The sequence below is a fragment of the Microtus pennsylvanicus genome, chromosome 1, assembly GCF_037038515.1.
Source record: "Microtus pennsylvanicus isolate mMicPen1 chromosome 1, mMicPen1.hap1, whole genome shotgun sequence".
NCBI lineage: Eukaryota > Metazoa > Chordata > Mammalia > Rodentia > Cricetidae > Microtus > Microtus pennsylvanicus.
The window spans coordinates 59,911,732-59,931,990 of NC_134579.1; the positions used below are offsets into that span (position 1 = coordinate 59,911,732).

Genomic DNA, 20,259 nt, shown 5'->3' on the forward strand with positions numbered 1-20,259 from the left:
ACCCATGGGTCCAGACAAGCGAAGCGGCATTCTATTGACCTCGGGCAAGCCATCTGACCTCTCTGGGCTTCAGTTTCCTTCTGTGTATAAAGAAGGGGCTGGGCGAGGTGGTCTCCAAGGCCTCATTTGTTCTGTTTATGACTGAGATACTTCAGAGATTTGAGGAAACACCCCTGGTGGCCCCAGCACAAGACTATGGTTGCACAGTGGACTCGCTTGTGTCCACTCGCGTGTCTGAGACAAACACTCCAATGGGCCACTTGGGAGAGGGAGGAATTTCTGCTGCGTAGGGTCAGGACTAGTCCCATAGTTTCCACGCATTGTGACAATTCTATCCAGCCTAGGATTTCTATCAAGAGGTGCTGGGGGACAGCGGCACCTCTGTCTCACATCTTCCAGGACAGTTTCTCAGCCTTTCCCCAAGGTCAGCGGGGTTAGCTAAAATAGCCCAAAGCATCTTCATCTAGCAACCAGAGACTTAAACTCACAGAGCCGACCTCACCACAGACTGGCTCCTTGTCGGAGCGAAAAGGAAACCAGTTTCCTCCTCATAGGCGGTTGCCTTGCCCTCACTCAGTGGACGTCATCCTGTGCTAGCAAAACCACTTTCTTCCAGAATTAATTTCACACATTCGTGGATTTCATTGGCCTCACAGTTTTGACTATTTGGAAAGACAGTGTTTTCAACAAAAAGGTTGATTATTTCAAAAGTGGAGAATTTCAGGCTATTGAGGGCTCGTGCAAAAGTGTGTGTGTGTGCCTGCACGCGCATGCATGTGTCGCATATGTGTCTTAAGCAGAGACCTCTGTTGCAATCCTAACTGCTACTCTGCCCTCCTTGTTGCAACCTATTTCTGTGCACTTTGGACAAACATTCAAACTGACTGACATCTGGCCATCGATATCTTCCTCCACACAGCACTGCGGAGTATGGACATGCCCCTAGCTTCATGCTACCACAGTGGGGTGTGCGGGTGGGTGCGTGGGGGAACCTGAACATAACCCAGGGAGTCCCAAGTAGGGGGAAGAGAGACGGTGGTAACCCTTCAGCGTAAGACCATGTGCCAGCCTTCAGGCTCTCCTGGTGGTCTGGATGGCTGGTTGCTTGCTTTGCCAGTTGTAGTGTGTGGAGAGCCACCTTTGCCCATGGGAACCTACCTTGTCTTGGGAACTGATGAGGTGGCATCCATCCCAGTGGAGTCAAGATCTCAGCAGCCCACTCCCTAATCGCCTGATCCTCCCTCCTCAGCCGACTAGCCCCTTTCCAACACACACTGGTTTGTCCTGGCCTCAGAATCTAAGCCGGAGGACTCCTTCCCAACAAGGTCAGTTCTCTGGCCGCTCATTACTATCTGACCTTGTCCAAGTTAGTTCTCCCTTTTCTGAGCCTTGGAGTCTGGATCCTAAATAAAAGCCAGAAGATTTTAATCCTCTTGCAGCACTAGTTTCCCCGAAGAGATTATTGATTCCTGCTAAGGACTGTGTAGCAGGACCCCCACCTTCTGCCTTGAGCCCCCCAGGCGCCTTGATTCCAGACACATGGGGAGTGGGGTTGATCAGGACTGTATTCCCTGCATGCTGTGGACAGATGATGTCTTTCTTCTTTCTTGGTTTTATTTTGTAATCAAATTACTAATACAAACTTCTCAGAGCGAGGCAAACAAAAGCTGCAGTATTTCAGAAGGAGCAGCAAAGGCATTAAGAGCAGACACTGTCCTGTGGAGAAACTCCCAGCAGACATAGGCATTCATATCAGTTCTTAAGTGGGGATATTTGCAAGCACTAAATAATGAAAAATTTAAAACTATCGACATCAGAATTAATTCTTTGGAAACTGCTTTCTGTAGAGCAGTAGTAAGGAGTTCTCAGAGCTGTCTAGTCCAGTTGCACGTCTCTGAGCTGAAAAATAAAAACCCGATTGCTGCTTCACAAAGACCTTTGGAAATTTTGGAACAAAAATCAACAGAGCCAAGTTTCAGTTCTTGCGCTTGTTTAGCAAAAGCCTCTCTCTTTGTTGGAGGACAAGGTTGGCTAAGGCTGGGCTCCTGGTAGGTGCTGTGTGCCCAGGCCTCCCGAATATAGTCCCCAGCTCCTGGAGACCCAGCTAGGATGATCAGAACTGTTGGTCCGAGACTGTTCACCTCCCAGGATTGGGTCTCTCAGTGTTAACAGCTGGACAATGCTTGGAAAACTTAGGCAAGCTGGTCATCTAAGCACCAGCCTGCACCCAGTTTTAAAACAGCGCCAGGACGAGAGCCCCGACAGGTATATGATCGCCACGAGCAGTCTGTATTTATATATCCACATTAAAATATAGAACAGACTCTGATATTTTATATACATTGCTGGAGTCTCTCTGGGTCCTAGAAAATAAACGCAGCTAACTTTAACCCTTTAACTTCCATTCTTCTTTTCCTTCTACTATTGTTGCGGAATAGTTGTTTGTGTAAATATGTGTTGCGTTTGCTTATGTTGCACAATATTTGTTTATGTGTTACTGTTTACCTTGCCTGCCTAAGGCACCTGATTGGCCTAATAAAAAGCTAAGTAGTGAGGGAGGAGGTATAGGTGGAACTTCTGGGCAGGGAGAGTAAGTACGAGGAGGAATTTAGGGTGGGGGAGGGGAAGAAAAGCAGACGAGAAGGAGACACCAGGGGCCAGATAGACAGACAAGAGAAAGCAGGAAGGTAGGACATACAGAATGAAAGAAAGGTAAAAAGCCCCAAGGCAAACTATAGACGAAGAGAAACAGGTTAAATTAAGTTAAAAGACCTAGTGGGACAAGTCTAAGTTAAAGCCGAGCATTCGTAATTAATAATAATAAGAATTAATAATAAATCTCTGTGTCTTTCTTTATTTGGGAGCTGGTTGGTTGGCCTAAGAAAAATCATAATTACATACTCCTCCTCCAACACCCAGTCTTTTACATCTAGTTTGCAGACAGAAGCCCTGTAACCCTGTCCAACCCACCCCAATTGCCACACTTCATGCAACCGTCTTTGGACTAGTCTTTCAGTGTGAACTGGAAATATGTCTTCTCTCGGAATAACTATGCAAAGATCAATAATATGATTAGATATCAGTGCCCCACCTAGCCTTGCATGGAGGGCTTTGTTAGCAGGCCAGCTCCCTCTCCCTGTTTTTTGGAGTCTTTTATCAGAACAGAATAGTTAGAAGGTTCCTTTTGGAGTCAGCATGCCACGTGTGCCCCCTGCTCCCTCTCCCTGGATAGCCCAGTCCTATCCCCCGTGTCCTGCTGCACACCCCCTTGGCTACTCTGAGACAGAGTCCCATATTCCTGAGGGAGCCAAACTTCTGGAACTGGAGTTTAAATGTGGAAAATATTTCCTTAAGGAAGCAACTTACCAGAAGGTCAACACAGCTGAACTGTTCCCAGTGAAATTACTCCCGGGGACATTCATGTTAAGTGAGATTTTTAAGGGCTAATGGGTGTGCAGTTTTGCAGAAAAGTCATTTCCAAATGCTTTGCTTAAATTAAAATAGGGAAACAGGGTTCTTTTTCTGAATTTGATCACCCACCCTTCCAGAAAATCCTATTGCCAAGTAAAAAGCAAAACCAGCAACTAGGAGATGCGTTGTGAATTGTGGGTCCCTAGCTGCAGAGATAGAGCCATTCTCTCTCCCAATCTCTCTCATCCACAGCTCCTCTCTGTGCCCATGCCCTGGCCCCAGCACCCTCCTGGCTTAGAGCCACTTGCAGATATTCTGAGGTGACAGCTGCCCTGACCAGTGCCTTATGCAAGCGAGATCCAGTTAGACTTGCTTCTTTGACTGATGTCTGTCTTTCCTTCCCAAAGAACCCTCGACACCTGATGGCCAGAGCATCATCAACAAAGACAACTTTGATTTGTACATACTTAAAAAAAAAATCAAGTGTACTTTCTACTCTGACCGGAAAGGCCCCGGGAGGTGAGTGAGGCAGGTGCTCCAACCCATCTTGCATTTGAAGGAGTCAGATCAGCCCAGGGCTTCCCACCTCCTTGCAGCAGGGCTCTGGCTGCTGTGTGCTCAAGACACCAGCCCTTTACACCCTGAGCCCGCAGGCCCTTGTGGTGATTCCTCAACTCTCAACCCTTGAGTGAAGTTGTATTTTCTAAGGGAACTGTGGTTTAGTCACTGTGTGGTAGTGAACAGCGTTCCGTGAACTCCTTTTTCCCCATCACACGGGCAGTCTCAGTGCTCCTAACCTTGACCCTCCTGCTAAAGGCTCCGCCCTTTATGTCCAGTCCTACGTAGTCTCAAGATGGGCCCACTTTGACCTGCCAATCCCTCCACCATGCTGTTGCTCCTTACCTCTGGGCTTTAAGTATCTTCTCTACTAAATTCCCAGCTTCTGCCCCTGAACTCTAGTGGAATGCCCCCTCGCCATCCACACACTCATATATGGTCATGGAGCTCCCGATTGTGTATAAATCCTGGCGTGCGTGTGTTCTTTCATGTGACATTTGCTTTGGTTTCCCACTGCACCATATATTCCGTGGCTATGGAAATCATGTCCTCTCCTGAAGCCCAGGAGTTTTACAATTCAAATTGTGATAAAAGAAAGAATCAAACAGATGGAGAAGGTGCTAAGTGCTCTAGGGTCTGGATGGAAATATTACCATCTTGCTATTAGAGGCAGTTCTGGTATTATCAGTGCTTGTACTTTGGAGCCAGGTTCTAGGCTCGATTTCCTGGTTTTCCACCATGACCCTGATGACTTCTCTCATCTACTCTCCTCCTTGGTTTGACTGTGAAGTGGGGACACTAATCGCTACGGTGATAAGATATGAAAGCAATGCGCAGATGTGATGTTGGTACTTAGTGTTAACACGGGCACACCTGAGAGGGGCTCTCTAAATTAGGCTAGCCTCTGGACAGGCCTGTAAGGGATCATCTAGATTAGACTAGCCTCTGGACAGGCCTGTAAGGGATCATCTAGATTAGGCTAGCCTCTGGACAGGCCTGTAAGGGATCATCTAGATTAGGCTAGCCTCTGGACAGGCCTGTAAGGGATCATCTAGATTAGGCTAGCCTCTGGACAGGCCTGTAAGGGATCATCTAGATTAGGCTAGCTTCTGGACAGGCCTGTAAGGGATCATCTAGATTAGGCTAGCCTCTGGACAGGCCTGTAAGGGATCATCTAGATGAGGTTCACTGTGGCGAGAGAATCCACCTGCTGTGGGCAAAACCATTCTACAGCTGGAGTCCTCGGCTGAACAAAAAGGAAGCAAGCTGACTGTTCACTGATTTATTTTATGGCTGAAGATAGGGTGTGACCAGTGGCCCAATCTCCTAACACTGTGACTTGTTCACCAAAACTGACCATGCCTCATTTCTGAGCCAAAATGAAACTTTGTCCCTTACGGATGTTTTATCATGGTAAAAGGAAAAGAGACTAGCACACAGTACATCTTTGAATAAGCCCTGGCCCGTGGCCGGCCCTCCATACATACTAGCTACTGACAGCATTGCACTGTGTTCCAGGCATTGTCCAAGACACTTCAAAACTTGTCTCATAATTCCCCACAATTTTTGGTACCAATGTTCTCCCCACTTGCTCTATAAAGTTACCACTGTTTCCTCTTTGGAGCATACACCCTCCCCACCCCCCTCAAGGAAATATGTTATCATCACGCTCCCCTTACGGAGCTCAGCTTCTCTAGGACTGCCAGATACTCTTCAGGCCATGCTGCTCAGCCAGGAAGACTGGAGCACTAGCAATTTAACCTAGGTGCGCAGGCTGCACAGGCCTCTGGTCCCCACGAGACAAAGCTGAACAGGACTGGAGTTTCCTCTAAGCTAAGGATTTTGTATTCAGGACTTAAGTAACTCTGGGCCTTAATCAGCTGTCTACACTGGTCATTTCAGAAGCACATTCAGACCTTCCTGGCATCAAGTTATGGTCAACTGGGCCTGAATAAAGCTGATCTGAAGGGCAGCATCCTGTCCCCGTGGAGCCCACATTACCTGCCACTTCCGTCTTGCCATGTACTTCTTCATCCGGTCCTTGGACAGCTTCTTGGCCTCCATGTTCTTGGTGTCTTTCATCAGCCATGGGTGCTGAAGGCACTGGGTGCAGTCCAGACGGTTTCTGATGGAGGTAGAGATCAGAGGGTTTCTGAACAGGAGGGGAGCTCCAAGATGATAAATGGACACAGCCCAGGGCTGCCCATTCCCAGCTCACACACAATGATGGGGCACTGTGTGCTTGGTCCCTTCTCCCCTTGCTCTGGATTGCACTGACTGGACCCAACTTAACCACCAGCAGATTCTCAACCTTCTGGGGGTCCAAGAGGGTTAGAGTTACAGGCATCTACACCTGACACCACATTCCAGGGAGGTTTTATCATTCTGCTGGTCACACAGGGGCCTGAGCCTTTTGCCTCTCCAAACAGGGGATGAGAATGGAACACTAAGACAAAACCTGTGAGCACCTCTGAATTTTCGTGTCTTATAGTGTGGTTGAGTATCAGGTTTATCCTGTCACAGTCCAAAGAGGTTGTGGCCTACATACAACTTCTAAATTAGGGCAGCATAGGAACTGCACTGAAATTCATTTAATCTTCCCGAGAGCCTTTGGAACTGAGAAACATTTCAGGGTTATCACTTTAAGGGGAGCAAGACTAAATCCAAAGAACCACATGCCAGCAAAAAAAAGGAAAGTGGCTAGAAAGAAGCACAGTCCTCGTGGGGATCTTCGGATGAAGGGACCATGATGCTTTAAGTTGACTTACAGTCTTCATATATCTGCATCCTGCGTGTATAACTCCATTACAGACATTTAGAAAACAGTGACTGATAGATGGGGGCTTTGGAAGGTGTGCTGGGCTTAGGAATTATATAATGGAGCTTGTTCTTTAGGAAGTCTGTTTTATAAGCACAGAGGAGGCTAATACAGCCTGTTGCCAGATCATTCTAAGGGCGGGGCATCCACACAATGCTTCATCTATCACATCTTCTATGAACGAAGTTTAGTTTGTAAAATCCATGATCAGAAGCATGCTATCTATCTTGAGAGGAGGATCCTTCACCTTAAAAGGGAATCCAGACTCCCATGACTCCCAGAGTCTTTTGGGGTTGCTAAATTCTGACACAACCACCGTGGCCACTAAGAGGCTGGGAAGAACTGTGAATGTAATTCACAACTGTGCGTTCCTCACGTTGTGCGGAGGAGTGGATATCACCTGGGGAGTCTGAATCTGGGAGGCTCAAGAGGATTCGGGGGTCGGTGGGCATTAGGAGGTTAGGCACAGCCATCTAAGAGGGGCTCCAGCAGTCACCTATAGCAACCGCTCTCTCCTATTCCTAGGGCGGGAGGTGACAAGCTACAGCACAGGGAGCCGCAGGCCAGAGGGCCAGGTGGTAGTCAGGTTGCAAAATCACCTGCCAATTTTGAACCTCTCACCTACCCCTGGAGGTGGCTGCCTCCCTCCTGCTCCTGTCACATCACCCATGTCAACTGCACCCTTCTTGGCATGGTCGCAACTATCTCCTGTTGCCAAGCCCCACTTGGAGCTGGGGGCGAGGCAGGGGGCGGAGCAGGGGGCGGGTACTAGAAACAGGTTCTGCCTCTGGGCTGACACCTGTTAGCCTAGAGCTCCCGGCCCCAGCAGCTCCTGAGGAGCACAGAGGCTCCCTAGCAGAGCCTCTACCTTCTGGCTGTAACTTAGCTGACTCCACTCACCTGGAGAGACACACCGACAAGTTGTAACCTCAGCTCACCTCTTCTACCTAGCCCGCTCCAACTATGATAAAGGCCGCATGTTTAATCTTCCTTCACAGCTTGATTTCATGGGCAGGGACACCCCAGCACCCACTGGTCACCAGTTTGTCTGTGTTAGAAGGAACTGGGCCGTTATCAAAGGAATAGTTTCAATGTGAATAAAACACCAAGCCAGAATAATCTGGGGATATAAAAAGGACTCTCCAGTGAGCTATTGGCCGTCTCTGTCATCTGTGCTTGTAAGTTAAGCAGGCACTCCCACCTGTGAGCCTTGACGAGGACCTGCGGGGTCTGCCGGACTGTGAGGGCCACAGGCAAACAGACAACAAACGCCAGTCATCGCAAAGGAGAAGCTGTCCTCTCCTTGAGACCCTTGCTCAGGGGCCACCATTCCAATGGGGGTTCTATGCTTCTAAAGTGGGCGGAGTGTCTGGCACCTGGAAGCAGGGACCACTCTACACAACTTCTAGCTGGGTCCCTTAGTGACCACTCTTTCCTCTTCGGGGAACACAGGACTGAGTGCAGCCAGGAAGAGGGAACTCCACGAATAAAGGAAGGCCCTGCCTTTGGAAACAAGCCAGGAGACTGACAAGACCACCACCCCAGCCTATTACTTCATATCCTTCTTCAGCAAGTTACTGATGAAATCCTTGGCATCATCCGAGATCTCGTCGAACGCCTCATCATCAAAGTCCCAGGTGGCGGAGGTGACGTTGGCTAACGTCTCATTATCATTGTCACCCATGAAAGGGGACAGTCCGCTGACCCTGGGGGAGAAGAGCAGAAGAACAAGAATGATGGGGAGTTGAGCTGGGAGGTATGGGGGGAGCATACTTAAGTGAGGGCTGAGGTCAAAGGTGGGGGCTCACCCTGCACTCTGAAGCACACACTATATGGCTCGTACATCTGCCCTTCCTCTACCTCCAAGAAGGAAACCATATAGCTTCTGTGTCTCTTCTCAGCCACTCACTGCATTCCCTAAGTCACCCCTAGGATCCCCGGCCTCTTTCCATCAACCACCTGGGAGGCTGAGGTGGAAGACTTGATTAATCTACAGACTTTCACGATGTACAAAGCAGAGCCGAGACCCTCCCCAATTCCATCCTCCTCTTCCATTCCCAATCTCAGGCTGGCTCTCAGCCCTCAGAACCTTCACTGAGTCCCTTCCCCTCATCTAGTTTTTATTTTTTTTAAGATTTATTTATTTATTACGTATATAACATTCCTTCCATGTCTGCCTGCATGCCAGAAGAGGGCACCAGATCTCATTATAGATGGCTGTGAGCCATCATGTGGTTGCTGGGAATTGAACTCAGGACCTCTAAAAGAGTAGTCAGTGCTCTTAACCTCTGAGCCATCTCTACAGCCCCTCCCATCTAATTTTTTATGTTCTCTTCTGTATTCTCCTTTCTACTTCTTTATATCCCTCCAGATGTGTGTGTGTGTGAGGAACCATATAAGGATGGCTCATCAAATGTGATCCCAATAAACATGAGGACTTTTAACCAGCAAGGAGGCACAAGCTTCCTGAGGCGTTTATGTCCCTCTGGGAAGCCAATCTCCAGGCTGGGTGGCAGAGGACAGAGCGCAGCCTCATCAGCTAAGTGACCTTAGGCACTTTCCCTACCTTCTGGTGTTACCTTCTCTTCGGGCTCCAAAATAGCCTCTTCCTTAACTGTCCTGTCCCGTCTTCATCAGCAACAGGCACTGAGCACGCTTTACCACCCGCGGTGTAAAGATCGGAAACAGATGAACTCATTTCATCTTAACACCACCCCGGAACACAGGTAATTTTCACCTCTTCGTTATATAGAGATGGCAAGTGAGGCCAGGTATAGATTTGTTAGGTAACCTAACAGAGTCCCAGACATTGGAGCCTGAACCCCCAGGCCAACCCTTTATTGCTGCTGTGTGCTCATATTTCTGTGCAGATTAAGAAAGCTGTAAGCATTGCGCTAGTGCATGGAGCAGTTAGGGTTCATCTGGCACCATGTATATCACACATGGTGTGAACTATCTCCCAGGAGCCTAAGCCACAGTTTGAAGGGCAGCAATCCCAAAGTCCAGCAGAACAGACTGAAGCTCACCATCCTCACTTGTGACCTCAGAACACCTCTTTTTTTGGCCAGCAGCCCCCTCACCTTCACCTTGCATTTCAAACCAAGGGCTGACTCTGGGTGTATGACCTGCACAGCTGCCCAGAGTCCCCCCAAGATAACATCGGTGCTTTACTGCCACCATCTTTAAATTGTTAATAATGCTTCAACAAATGGCCCCTACCGCTTCAGTTTGAAAACTGTGTACTCAGTCCCTTCCTGACTCTGTCCAAATTCCGTGAGATACACCCAGGGTCCCCTGAAGTCAGGGTTTTATGAGCATCCTGCTCCCAAATCCTTATTAATCCATCACCATAAACCACAACACACCGACAGCTGCTGGAGCTGTTCAGCATTCAAAAGGCCTCAGCGTACGAAATCTGCTTGTACCCGAACACTGTGCTTGAACAACACCCACTTAAACACTGGGAGAAGGGTGCCCATGGGAGGAGCCCCTGCTGAATGCAAGTACAAAGAGTTTAGCGTTGGTGAGTGTGTATTTTCTCACTCTAGTTAACATACTTGTGTTTTTGAGTAACAGTACACCACGGCAGACGGCTTTTCTTAAAGCAAGATGCTGACTTAAGTCCATGAGGGCAATCTGAATCAGTTTGATCATGTGCCCATGAAGGCCTGGTAGAAAGAAGGCTGCCAGTCTTTGAATTTACACTGCTATGTGCTACTCCATCTTGACACCATACTGACTGGGCTGGGTTTCCTAGGGATCTTTCAGTTCCCCGACCTCTGTGATGTGTGTGGCCTAAGAAAGCTCCACCAAGATGCAGCCTGTCTTTGCCTGCAGGCACCTGCTTCTCTTCACCCTTACATTTTCTGTTTGAAGCAAGAAGAGGGAAAGTCCTGCAGTGCCCCAGAGCACAGCAGGGAAAGCAAACAGTCTTGCTGAGGAATGCCAAAACGGCCCCTTCTGCATGCCTCCTTTCCTAATTAGGACTTGGAATCCTGCAACGAATGACAGGTCTTAATCGCTGTCCACGTCGCAGGCACGGGGAGCCCCAGCCTCTGGCCTTGGCACTGCTTCTTCCTGGCAGCACACCCATCTGAGACACTCTGTCCTACCGGGCTCTGTGCTGGCCCGAGTTCCCCCTGAATTAGAAACTTACAATACTGGTACACAGAGCATGATGAGCAAGGTAGAGCTGGGGTATTTCAGTAATGCTTGTGCTTCTGGTTATCTTTCTGCTTCCTGGCATTCCTGATCATCCCACTTCTGCTTCCCAGGTGCTGGGATTAAAGGTGTGAACAACCATGCTTAGTTTGGGATTGCAATTTTTTTTTTCTGGTTTGGATTTTATTACTAGAACTTACAAAAAGGGTCATGTGTCCTTTTATCTTAGAAACAACCTACCAACCAGTTAGCAAATACACTAATGCTATATGACACCCTACCCCCAGTGTTATCTAGTTTCAAATCAAAAAACTTACCCAGTTTTCATAAAACTGCTATCTGTCTGGGCAAGTTCTTGGATGCTTGGCTTTTCTCTCAATCATGTGGATTCATTCTCAAATCTGGACCATGGACTCTTCAGGGTGTTCTATTTTCTTAATAGCCTTTCAATGCAGGGCATTAAACCCAAGCCAAAAGCATGCTAGACTAGCCTTATATCCCTGTGCTAATTGCTTAATTCTTATTTGTTTTATGTATATGAATGCCTGCATGTATGTCTGTGTGCCTACATGTGTGGCCTGTGCCCGAGGAGACTAGGAGAGGGTGTTGCATCCCCTGGAACTGGAGTTACCAGAGAATTACGAGCTGCCATGCAGGTGCTGGGAACCAAACCTGGGTCCTCTACAAGAACAGCAAGTGCTTTTAACTGCCGAACCAACTCTCTGGTCCCCTAATTGATTATTTTTGCTTGTTTCTTTTTAGTTTTCAAAACAAGGTTTCTCTGTGTAGTCTTGGCTGTTCTGGAACTTGCTCTGAAGATCAGGCTGACCTCTGCCGCCCATGTGCTGGGATGAATGCCACCATGTCTGGCCTTGCTTAATACTTCACCCCCACACACACAGCCGAGCTTCACCATCAAATCTGAGGCTTGAGCCTATTCTTCTCGCAGTCAGGGTGGAAAGTCAGGAGAGAGGAGAGCATGGAAATGCCTCTGGACTACCCTTGCACCATCGCTGGAGTCACAGGCATGCTCTAACTGAATGAGTGGCTAGTTATGGGAACGCATGCCTGCCGGCAGAACTGCTCAGCACTTCCAAAGGGCTTAACGCTTTATCCCGCTTTCAGAAGCCTTAGGAATCCCCAGTGGAGAATCGGAAACAGCTGGGCAGATTCACGGCAGAACCAGGGACTAAACTGGGGGTTTAGTCATATTTGCCAGAGAGGCAAAACCTGAAGGTAGTGGCTGGGCTTGGCAAGGGAGCAAAGAGGCAGGAATCGGAAGCATTCCTGGGCTCAGCAGATGGGAGGGCAGCTCAATCCCAGGCAGGGCAGACAGAGGCTACAGCCACACACTCTCTTTTCTAGGCATTTCCCTGACATGTATACAGTGTTAGAGGTTGGCCCCTGGCTCTTTGGGGTTGGGAGGATGAGGCAATAGGGAAAGGGAACAGGTAATGACCTCCTTTTCCTTGGGATTGCGCAGAGAGGGCGGGAATGGTGGAATAGGGATGGGGTGGGGCTTAGTCAAGAGTGGCTCCCCCAGGTGTAAGGAAACACCCAGTGCTCGGGAACCAGGGAGGGAAGGTGGGCAGGGGGGAAGGAGGTTTCTGGAAGGAAGGCTGGTTTATGATTTCCTTCCGGGAGTGTGGCCCGGAGCTCCCCACACTCTTCCTGTCCACTCAAGCTACCTTCAGAAGGAGATGCAAAGAACCTCCTTCTTCAGGATCTCCTGGGTGCTGCCACTGTCTCCATGCAAGGACAGGAACTGCCCTGCTTTTCGAAGTGGTCAGACCTTCTGGTCCTATGTCTTAGCTTAGTCCCAACACTTGAAGCTGCTGCAGGAGGCCTCCCCTGGAACTGCTGAATTTTTGAGGAATTCAGATTCCCATGATGAAGCCGGATCCCCCTGCACGGATGTGATGGAGCTTTCTGTAGCTCAGGAGGTACTCCCCAACCACTGTAGAACATTATAAAAACACACTATGATTTGGCCAGTGAGACTCAGTAGCACTCACTGATCCTAGACAGGGGGTCAGGAGGACTTTCTATACAAAGGCCAAGGTAGGAACTGTTAGACAGACAACCCACTCTAAAGCGAGGGGTGGGGCAGGGCAAAAGATGCCACAAGGGCACTCGAGAGCCTCTGCTGCTGCTTCCAGTGCAGCCCTGGTTCTGCACAGCAGGGGCTGAAGGGAAGCCATTGGGCTGGCTCCAATCTTTGTTTTTACCATCACGTACTCTATGAGAGCCCCCTAGCTCTTGAAAGGAAGTCACAGATTTGGACCAGCCCTTAAGGAGCAGTTCAGAAAACTGTCACAGCCACGGGTACAGCTGTCAGGACACCGAGCTGCGGTTGAGCCTTCTTGTTATCTGCCTCCCATCCCTTTCTTTACTCCTATTACCAGGCCAGTTCCTGTACATCAAGGTTGCCTTCCCCATTTAAAAAGACTCTTTATTTCTTAGTCTGCATTTTAAAGGCAACCTAGTAAACAATGGGGGTGCGGTAGCAGTATCTAAAAGGATTTTTATTTTAAAACACAGTGCTCTTCTGACCCAGTACTCCAAGTTCCAGGTTACATTTCCAACGGAAATGCACAGCTATTCTAAGAACACGTGTGCCCGAAGGTTGTAAGGCTACACACTGGACACTACCTAAGGCCCCGTCATTCACTGGATTATGTTCACACAATGGCATGCTGCACAGCTTAGATGGTGAGCCCCCACAGCTGTGTGTGACAGTATGCATTGGTCTCATGGCTAGAGTAAAAGAAGCCAGCTGCTCCCTTCTGGGTCATTTCATGACGCCAGAGGACAGACAGACCTGACCATTAGCTTCAGCATAAAGGGATGATGTTGGTCTCTGGGAGGGTGAGCATGCGTGGACCCGAGGTCTGCAGGATGCTGGTTCTGTCTGGCTTTTTGATCCAGCATGAGACACAGGGATGTGTTCATTGTCAAAACGGACAGAGCAGACCAATTACCACCGCGACTTCTCCTTGTCTGTCTGGGACTATTCCCATTTTTATGATCAAAGTCCCATTCCCTAGGAAACTCTTAGTTCTGGGAAAAATGAAACACTTGGTCGCCTGCCCGGACCACGGCAAGCAGTCAATCATGCAGCTTCCATGGCCCTAGTCACTTTGATGTCCAATACAGTCAACCCCCTGCCGCGACCCACTCTACATTTGTGTGAGATCAGATCTGCTCTTGTGAATATCAGAGGATCAGATGATCCCCGCGCTGCAGTAAGAGAGGCCTCCTGTAACAGGCAGTTCTGCAAGTATTGGGACCAAGCTAAGCCACAGCACCAGCAGGGTCTGACCAGAGCGAGCTCACCAAACGTGGTTTCTGCAAGGTTCAGTGTTTCACTAGGCCAGAGACCAAAATGAATCTGGTTGCCCCACTAGCCCCAGAAGAGATAGACTGAGCTATAGGCCTTTGTTCTGCACTTAACTAGGAACAGGGAAAAAGCATCCAGTACAGCATCCTCCATCACTAGCACCTCCTCCAAGAGGGCACAGGGAGAGGCAGAGAAACGCAGGGGTTCTTCTCCGGCCTGGAGGACGGTGACTTTAGGCAAGAGAGGCAGGGACTCTTGTGTGGCACAAACGCTATTGCCCAGGTCTAAGGGAAGGAGGCCGTTCTCACAGGCCACGGTGACGGTAAAACTCTGAGGATGTGAAAATCCAGGTCACACCAGAGTTTTTCTAACAGAGCTTCTTAAGTTGACTGGGCATTAAGAGTTACCTTTTGCCCTTGGGGCTGAAGACATTTCTTGAGATCTTCCTTAAAATAAAAAATTTTTTAAAATTGATGTGTGTGTGTGTGTGTGTGTGTGTGTGTGTGTGTGTGTGTGAGAGAGAGAGAGAGAGAGAGAGAGAGAGAGAGCGAGAGAGAGAGAGAATATACTTGCACTTGATGAATTTCTGTGCTCTATATTGTGTAGGTACTCATCAGAGCCAAAAGAGGGTCTTGGATCTCCTGGAATGGGAGCTGTGAGCTGCCTGACGTGGTTGCTGGAAACTGAACCCAAGTTCTTTGCAAGAATATAGTAAATGTTCCTAACCACGGAGCCATCTCTCTAGCCTCAAGTTTACTTTCCCTTTTGTTTTAGTGACAATATACATATGTATATATTTCTGAAACAGGGTCTATGAAGCCCAGGCTGGTTATGTAGCTGAGGGTGATCTTGAGCTCCTTATTCTCCTGTCTCCATCTTTCATGTGCTGGGACTGTTAACGTATGCTGTCATATCTTGATGTTCTTGTGCAGTGACGAGGCCTGAACCAGTCCTTCATACACACTGGAAAAGCACCCTACTGATTGAGCAACACCCCTAACCCCGACAACAACAGACTTAGCAGTTGCATGAATGCCACAGCTTTAGGAAGATCATTCCACCATTGCATGTTGCCACACAAATTCAATGGTGGCTTCTAAGGCTCATGACTGTGACCAAAGCTTCATCACAACCCAACAAAAGTAAGTGGAGCTTGGTTACTCCAAATGTAGCCTTGAACAAACACTACGGGTGTGCGGGTCCTGTTAGAAGTGTGGAATCTCGGTGGCCCAGTCCTGAGGCCAAGCTTGCAATCTGAGGCATTACCACAGAGGTTGAGATATATTATAGGTTGCCTAGCACTGGTGTATACCATTGGCTTCTCCTCTTTCCCTCCAGCATTGCTAACTAATTACTGTATTGATCTGTTGTCTGCTGTTCCCATAGAAGCCTCTCCATGAAGAATGCTCACTACTCAGTATATATGTACTGGAGTGAGAGATGAGCCAGGACTGGGTTGTCCATCTTGTGAAGATGGGGTTCTGCCCTCAGAAAACAGTGAAGATGCTCATCCGTGCTTCCTCTCACCTCATAAGCCCGACCAAAGCCCCCAGGCTGCCAGCACTAGGGACAGTGAGGCATCCATCATGGAGATCTTTATGTGTGGCACTATATGTGGCTATGGAAGGGTGATGCAGGCCCAGGAACAGGATGGGCTGGCAGAGCCAGGAATGGAAACCAATCACCCTTCTGCCTGGAGGGTGTGGTCCCCATAGTGATCCATCCTCGCCTCTCCCTCACTATTACATAGCCACTTGGGGGCCCTCTGGTGGGAGTGTTCCCCCCACCAAGAACCTTGGGACTCACAGAATATAGCAGATGACCCCGATGCTCCACATGTCTGTGGCGTAGCCGATGGGTTCATAGTTGATCACTTCAGGAGCCACAAATTCCGGGGTCCCAAAGAGGACCTTCAGAGACCCAGCGTTCTCTGAAACCAGAACGGAGAGGGGGTCAATAGACAGCATATCACAGAGCTAACCTGGGGCACAGACAAGGGCTTCACCTCCAGGTGTGTTCCACACACAAGCACCTGGCCACCTGTCAATACATCAACCCACCAGGAAAACCAATAAGCTATATACTCAATATATAGTTTAAATGCCCTGAGTTGGGCAGGAGTGTAGAAGAGGACACTAAAGTACCTGTCCCTGAGTGGTCCTTTCATAAGTTTGTATCTTTGGCAGGCCAACCTCCCAAGGTAGAGATTGTGACTTGTGTCCAATAATCTCAAGTAGACTGGGATGCTAACATTCACTATGTTTGCTGTACTTTGTTACGAGCTTCAAAGGGATTTGTCTTTACATTGGATACATCCTTCGTCCTTAAAAGGATTTTATAACAACATTCTCCTTAATGCGAGGATGATTTCCGTGCTACCTAGGGCAAGAGAGGTGCAGGGAAGTGAGGTGATTTCCCCATCCAGCTCACTAAAGATGCTCAGGACCTGGTCCCAGGTGGTCTGATTGCTGGTCCAGGTTCCCCACATCCCCATCCACTGCCTCTCATCTTTATTCTAAGTCTCTGGTTTCTCCTCTCCTCGGCTGCCTGGACAATAGTTGGAGAGACCTAACCTCCAAAGTGGTCGATCTGGGCCATAAAGGAGCAGAGATGTCCATTAGTGGCCAGAATCCACCTCTGGATGGGAGACGTCAGCAGTGGTAGAGCTTTGGCTTGGGAGCCACATCTGGTCTGGTTCAACACATCAGGACCCGTCTCAGATATCCCAAAGCAAGGCCTTACCAGCTTTCACAGCCTGAATTCCCACCCCAGCTCACACCTAACTCCCTGCTACATTTTAACTGCTTCCCTGTTCTTTGGTCCTCAGATATCACTGTTCCCATAGTGCCCCTCTACCAAGGAACCGGAACGCTGTGTTCCTTGGGCTCTGTCACTGCCAGATCCTGAGGCCAGTGCTTCCCTGTTTGTTCCATTTATTGGTGATTACTGTCCAAAGGAAGGTCCTATGTGCTGGCTACCCATCCTACCCATCCTGGTGGCAGAAGATAATAAAACAAACATCTGCTCGGTATCAAAGAGGGCTCTGGCCGTACTGGGCTGGCTGTCAAACAAGTCCATGCCTGTGAGGACCTCACACCCTCACTGTCCTCTGGATGACCAACATAAGCCTGGACGTTCTGGAAGGCTTACCAGGTGGGATTATCTTGTTTAACTATTTCTTGCTTCTCACGGGGTGGTAAGACACAGACTCGCTCACTCCAGCCCTACAGCTCTGTATTAATGGAAGTGTCTAGGAGGGAGAAGGATGCAGCTCAATGGCAGACATCAGGGAGCCCCCAAGCATGATGAGCTGGGTCCAGGGTTCCTAGGCCAGCCTCAGCACGTCACTGGGACCTGCTGGGCATCTCCTCAACTATGCCCTCCTCCGGGTAAGAAGGAGTGAGGTTGGCTATACATTCTCTTAATGTGACAGCACTCTGCAAGCTGTAACATAATACAGATGTGAGCAGCCGTCATCACCAAAAATGAGTCGTTGTCATCATTATCATCCCCATTATCTTCCCACCACTGTCCCCATCACCACCAGCTGCATTATCACCATCATCATATATGTAGTTAATGCCAAGATGCGTACTGTGCATTAAGGACTACTGCAATTGTGCCTTAGCAGCCTAACACTTCTATGGGGCAGGTACTGTTTAGTTCTGCTTAGTGTGATAGAGCAGTATGTAGTAGGGACTGGATTTGAACCTGAGAAGTCTTACTGGTCTCTGACTTTGGCTCCAACACTGCATTTCCAACATGCAGTGTGTAGAGCACACACAGCCACTGCCACCATGACAGATAGATGATGGTCTTACCTAGTCTTCGTGCCAGACCGAAGTCAATGAGCTTGATCCTGGTGCCCGTCTTGTTGACACACATGATGTTCTCGGGCTTGAGGTCCAAATGCACGATGCCCTGCTTGTGGATGTACTCCACCCCTTCCGAGATCTGCCTCATGTACTTGATACACTCTCGCTCCGTCAGCTCGAAGTCCTCGTCGATGATGCGCTCAAACAGCTCACCCCCCGACACGCTGTGGGGGCAGAGGAGTCAGGAAAGGCACTGCGGTCACATCATAGGGTTCTAGGGACCAGAATGGCAGGGTATCCTGCTGAGGTAGGCTAGGGTGTGTTTCTGCAGCTTTCCAAGCCTCATTCATTCTTCTACACATGTACCTGCTAGGCTACTGGAGGGCTCAGTGGAGCATCTGAAAGCCAGGAAGCCCTCAGACCATGCAGGGACAGAGAAATAAGGACAAGATCGCCTTATTCAGAAGGGTTGTCCCTAGTTGTCTTTTTCTCTTATAGACCCCAGCTATGCTTTTAGGTACAGGGAACTGACATTTCAAATATTCACTTTTCAATAGACGATAAGAATATATTTGCATAGTCAGGAAGAGAAAACTGTCCTTGATAATGAGAAACCTCAGAAAAGTTGCTGGAATTAGTTGATGTAGCCTATTGTTATCGCTATAACAGATCAGCTGACTCTAAGAGATTGCTCTCTCTAGCCGTAGCGAGCTTCTCTCGCTTCTACCTGGTGGACGGTGTGTCCAGAACCCATATCTGGGAAGCCACTACTAATTTCAGGTGGCCAGCGTAAGGCCCTGTGTGAACACGTGGTCCTGGTGTCTGAGGTGTACCGTCTTCTCTGATCCCCATTGCAAGCCTCTAAGTCCACTTTCCCTGCTCACTGCTCAGAGAATTTGAAGCCTGCCTTTGGTAACCTATGTGACAATAGGTATCAATAATGCGCCGTGTGAATCCAGTCTCGGAGTTTTACAAGCTGTGACTCTGGGCCAGGTCTCACCCTTGCAGGGGAGACAGACAATCCTCTGGAAGCTGAGTCCGGTAAAGGCCGGTGAGTATTCCGGCCACTAGAAGGAGCTAGAACAGTCACTTTAGAACCACCCAGAGAAGAAAGACCCTTCACAGCCAGCAGGTGGCGCCTCTTGTCCTGGAGCCTTCATTTCTGCTGATTTCCAGCAAGGCTCGAGGACAGTGTTTCTGAACTGGTGGCTCACATCCCCTTTGGGGGTAAAACGACCTTTCACAGGGGTCACGTATCAGATATCCTGAATACCATACATTAACATTAGGATTCACAATGGTAGCAAAATTATAGTTACGAAGTAGCAACAAAATAATTTTATGGTTGGGGTCACCACAACATGAGGAACTACATGTAGGAACCTACAGACGCTCAACATCCTCCCTCAGGGATTTGACTCTGTAAAGTCTTGCGAGGAATCTGAGGCTCCTCACATATTTTAGAAGACCTTAGGTCACTCGAATGACCAGACATGTTTGGGACATCCTGGCTTCCTCTGCTCTGGCTCCTGTGAGGAACTGAAATTCAAGCTCTTGGCGAAAACCTCCCCTATGCCACATGAGAGCCTCCATGCCTTGTCTCGGCGCTGTGCATCAAGCCTGTCTTGTCTCAGTTGCTGGTCACCACAGCTGTATGAAGCCTGGCTCATTCCCAGGCTTTCATTTGCAACTGCCAGCATTGAGCATAAACAAGGTGCCCACAAATGTCTGCCTCTAAGCTTAAACTGTTCTGAGAGAGCGGGCTTTAGTCCGGCTTCCGGGGGGATCTCTGAGCTGTGTCTGTCTGAGCCATGAAGCTCACATGGCTGCACTTCTAGAGGAAGGTAACTTACTCAGTTCACACGGCTGTATCTAATGGATTTCTACGGCATTTCTTTAGTCACTTCCCGGTACAGAAGGAGTTAAATATTAAGTCTCATAGTTCTGTAGGCTTCTCTTCAAAATGGTCAAGACTGCAGGGAGAAAATACTGGTTTGCTAAAGGTTGCTACCCACAGACATGGGCCAGGATGGGGCCAGAAGAAATGTGTTCTTAGTAAATTGATACTGAGGGATACTGAGCAAATGAATGGATGGATACTTACTATCACCAACAGTACCCATCCCAAGGGACCATACTTATCCCCAGAGCTCAAG

At 48.8% G+C, this 20,259-nt stretch overlaps 1 protein-coding gene across 2 annotated transcripts in view; it reads right to left on the reverse strand.

Moving 5' to 3' along the window:
* The window catches only part of Mylk (myosin light chain kinase), a 256,640-nt gene that overhangs the window by 8,106 nt on the left and 228,275 nt on the right, over nt 1–20,259 (reverse strand). For both annotated transcript variants that reach the window (XM_075965312.1, XM_075965321.1), the window contains 4 exons: nt 18,110–18,327; nt 16,095–16,218; nt 8,341–8,493; nt 5,971–6,094 (listed from right to left, as the gene is read on the reverse strand). In XM_075965312.1, coding sequence (XP_075821427.1) covers nt 5,971–6,094; nt 8,341–8,493; nt 16,095–16,218; nt 18,110–18,327 — 619 coding nt within the window. The remainder of the gene's footprint in view (nt 1–5,970; nt 6,095–8,340; nt 8,494–16,094; nt 16,219–18,109; nt 18,328–20,259) is intronic.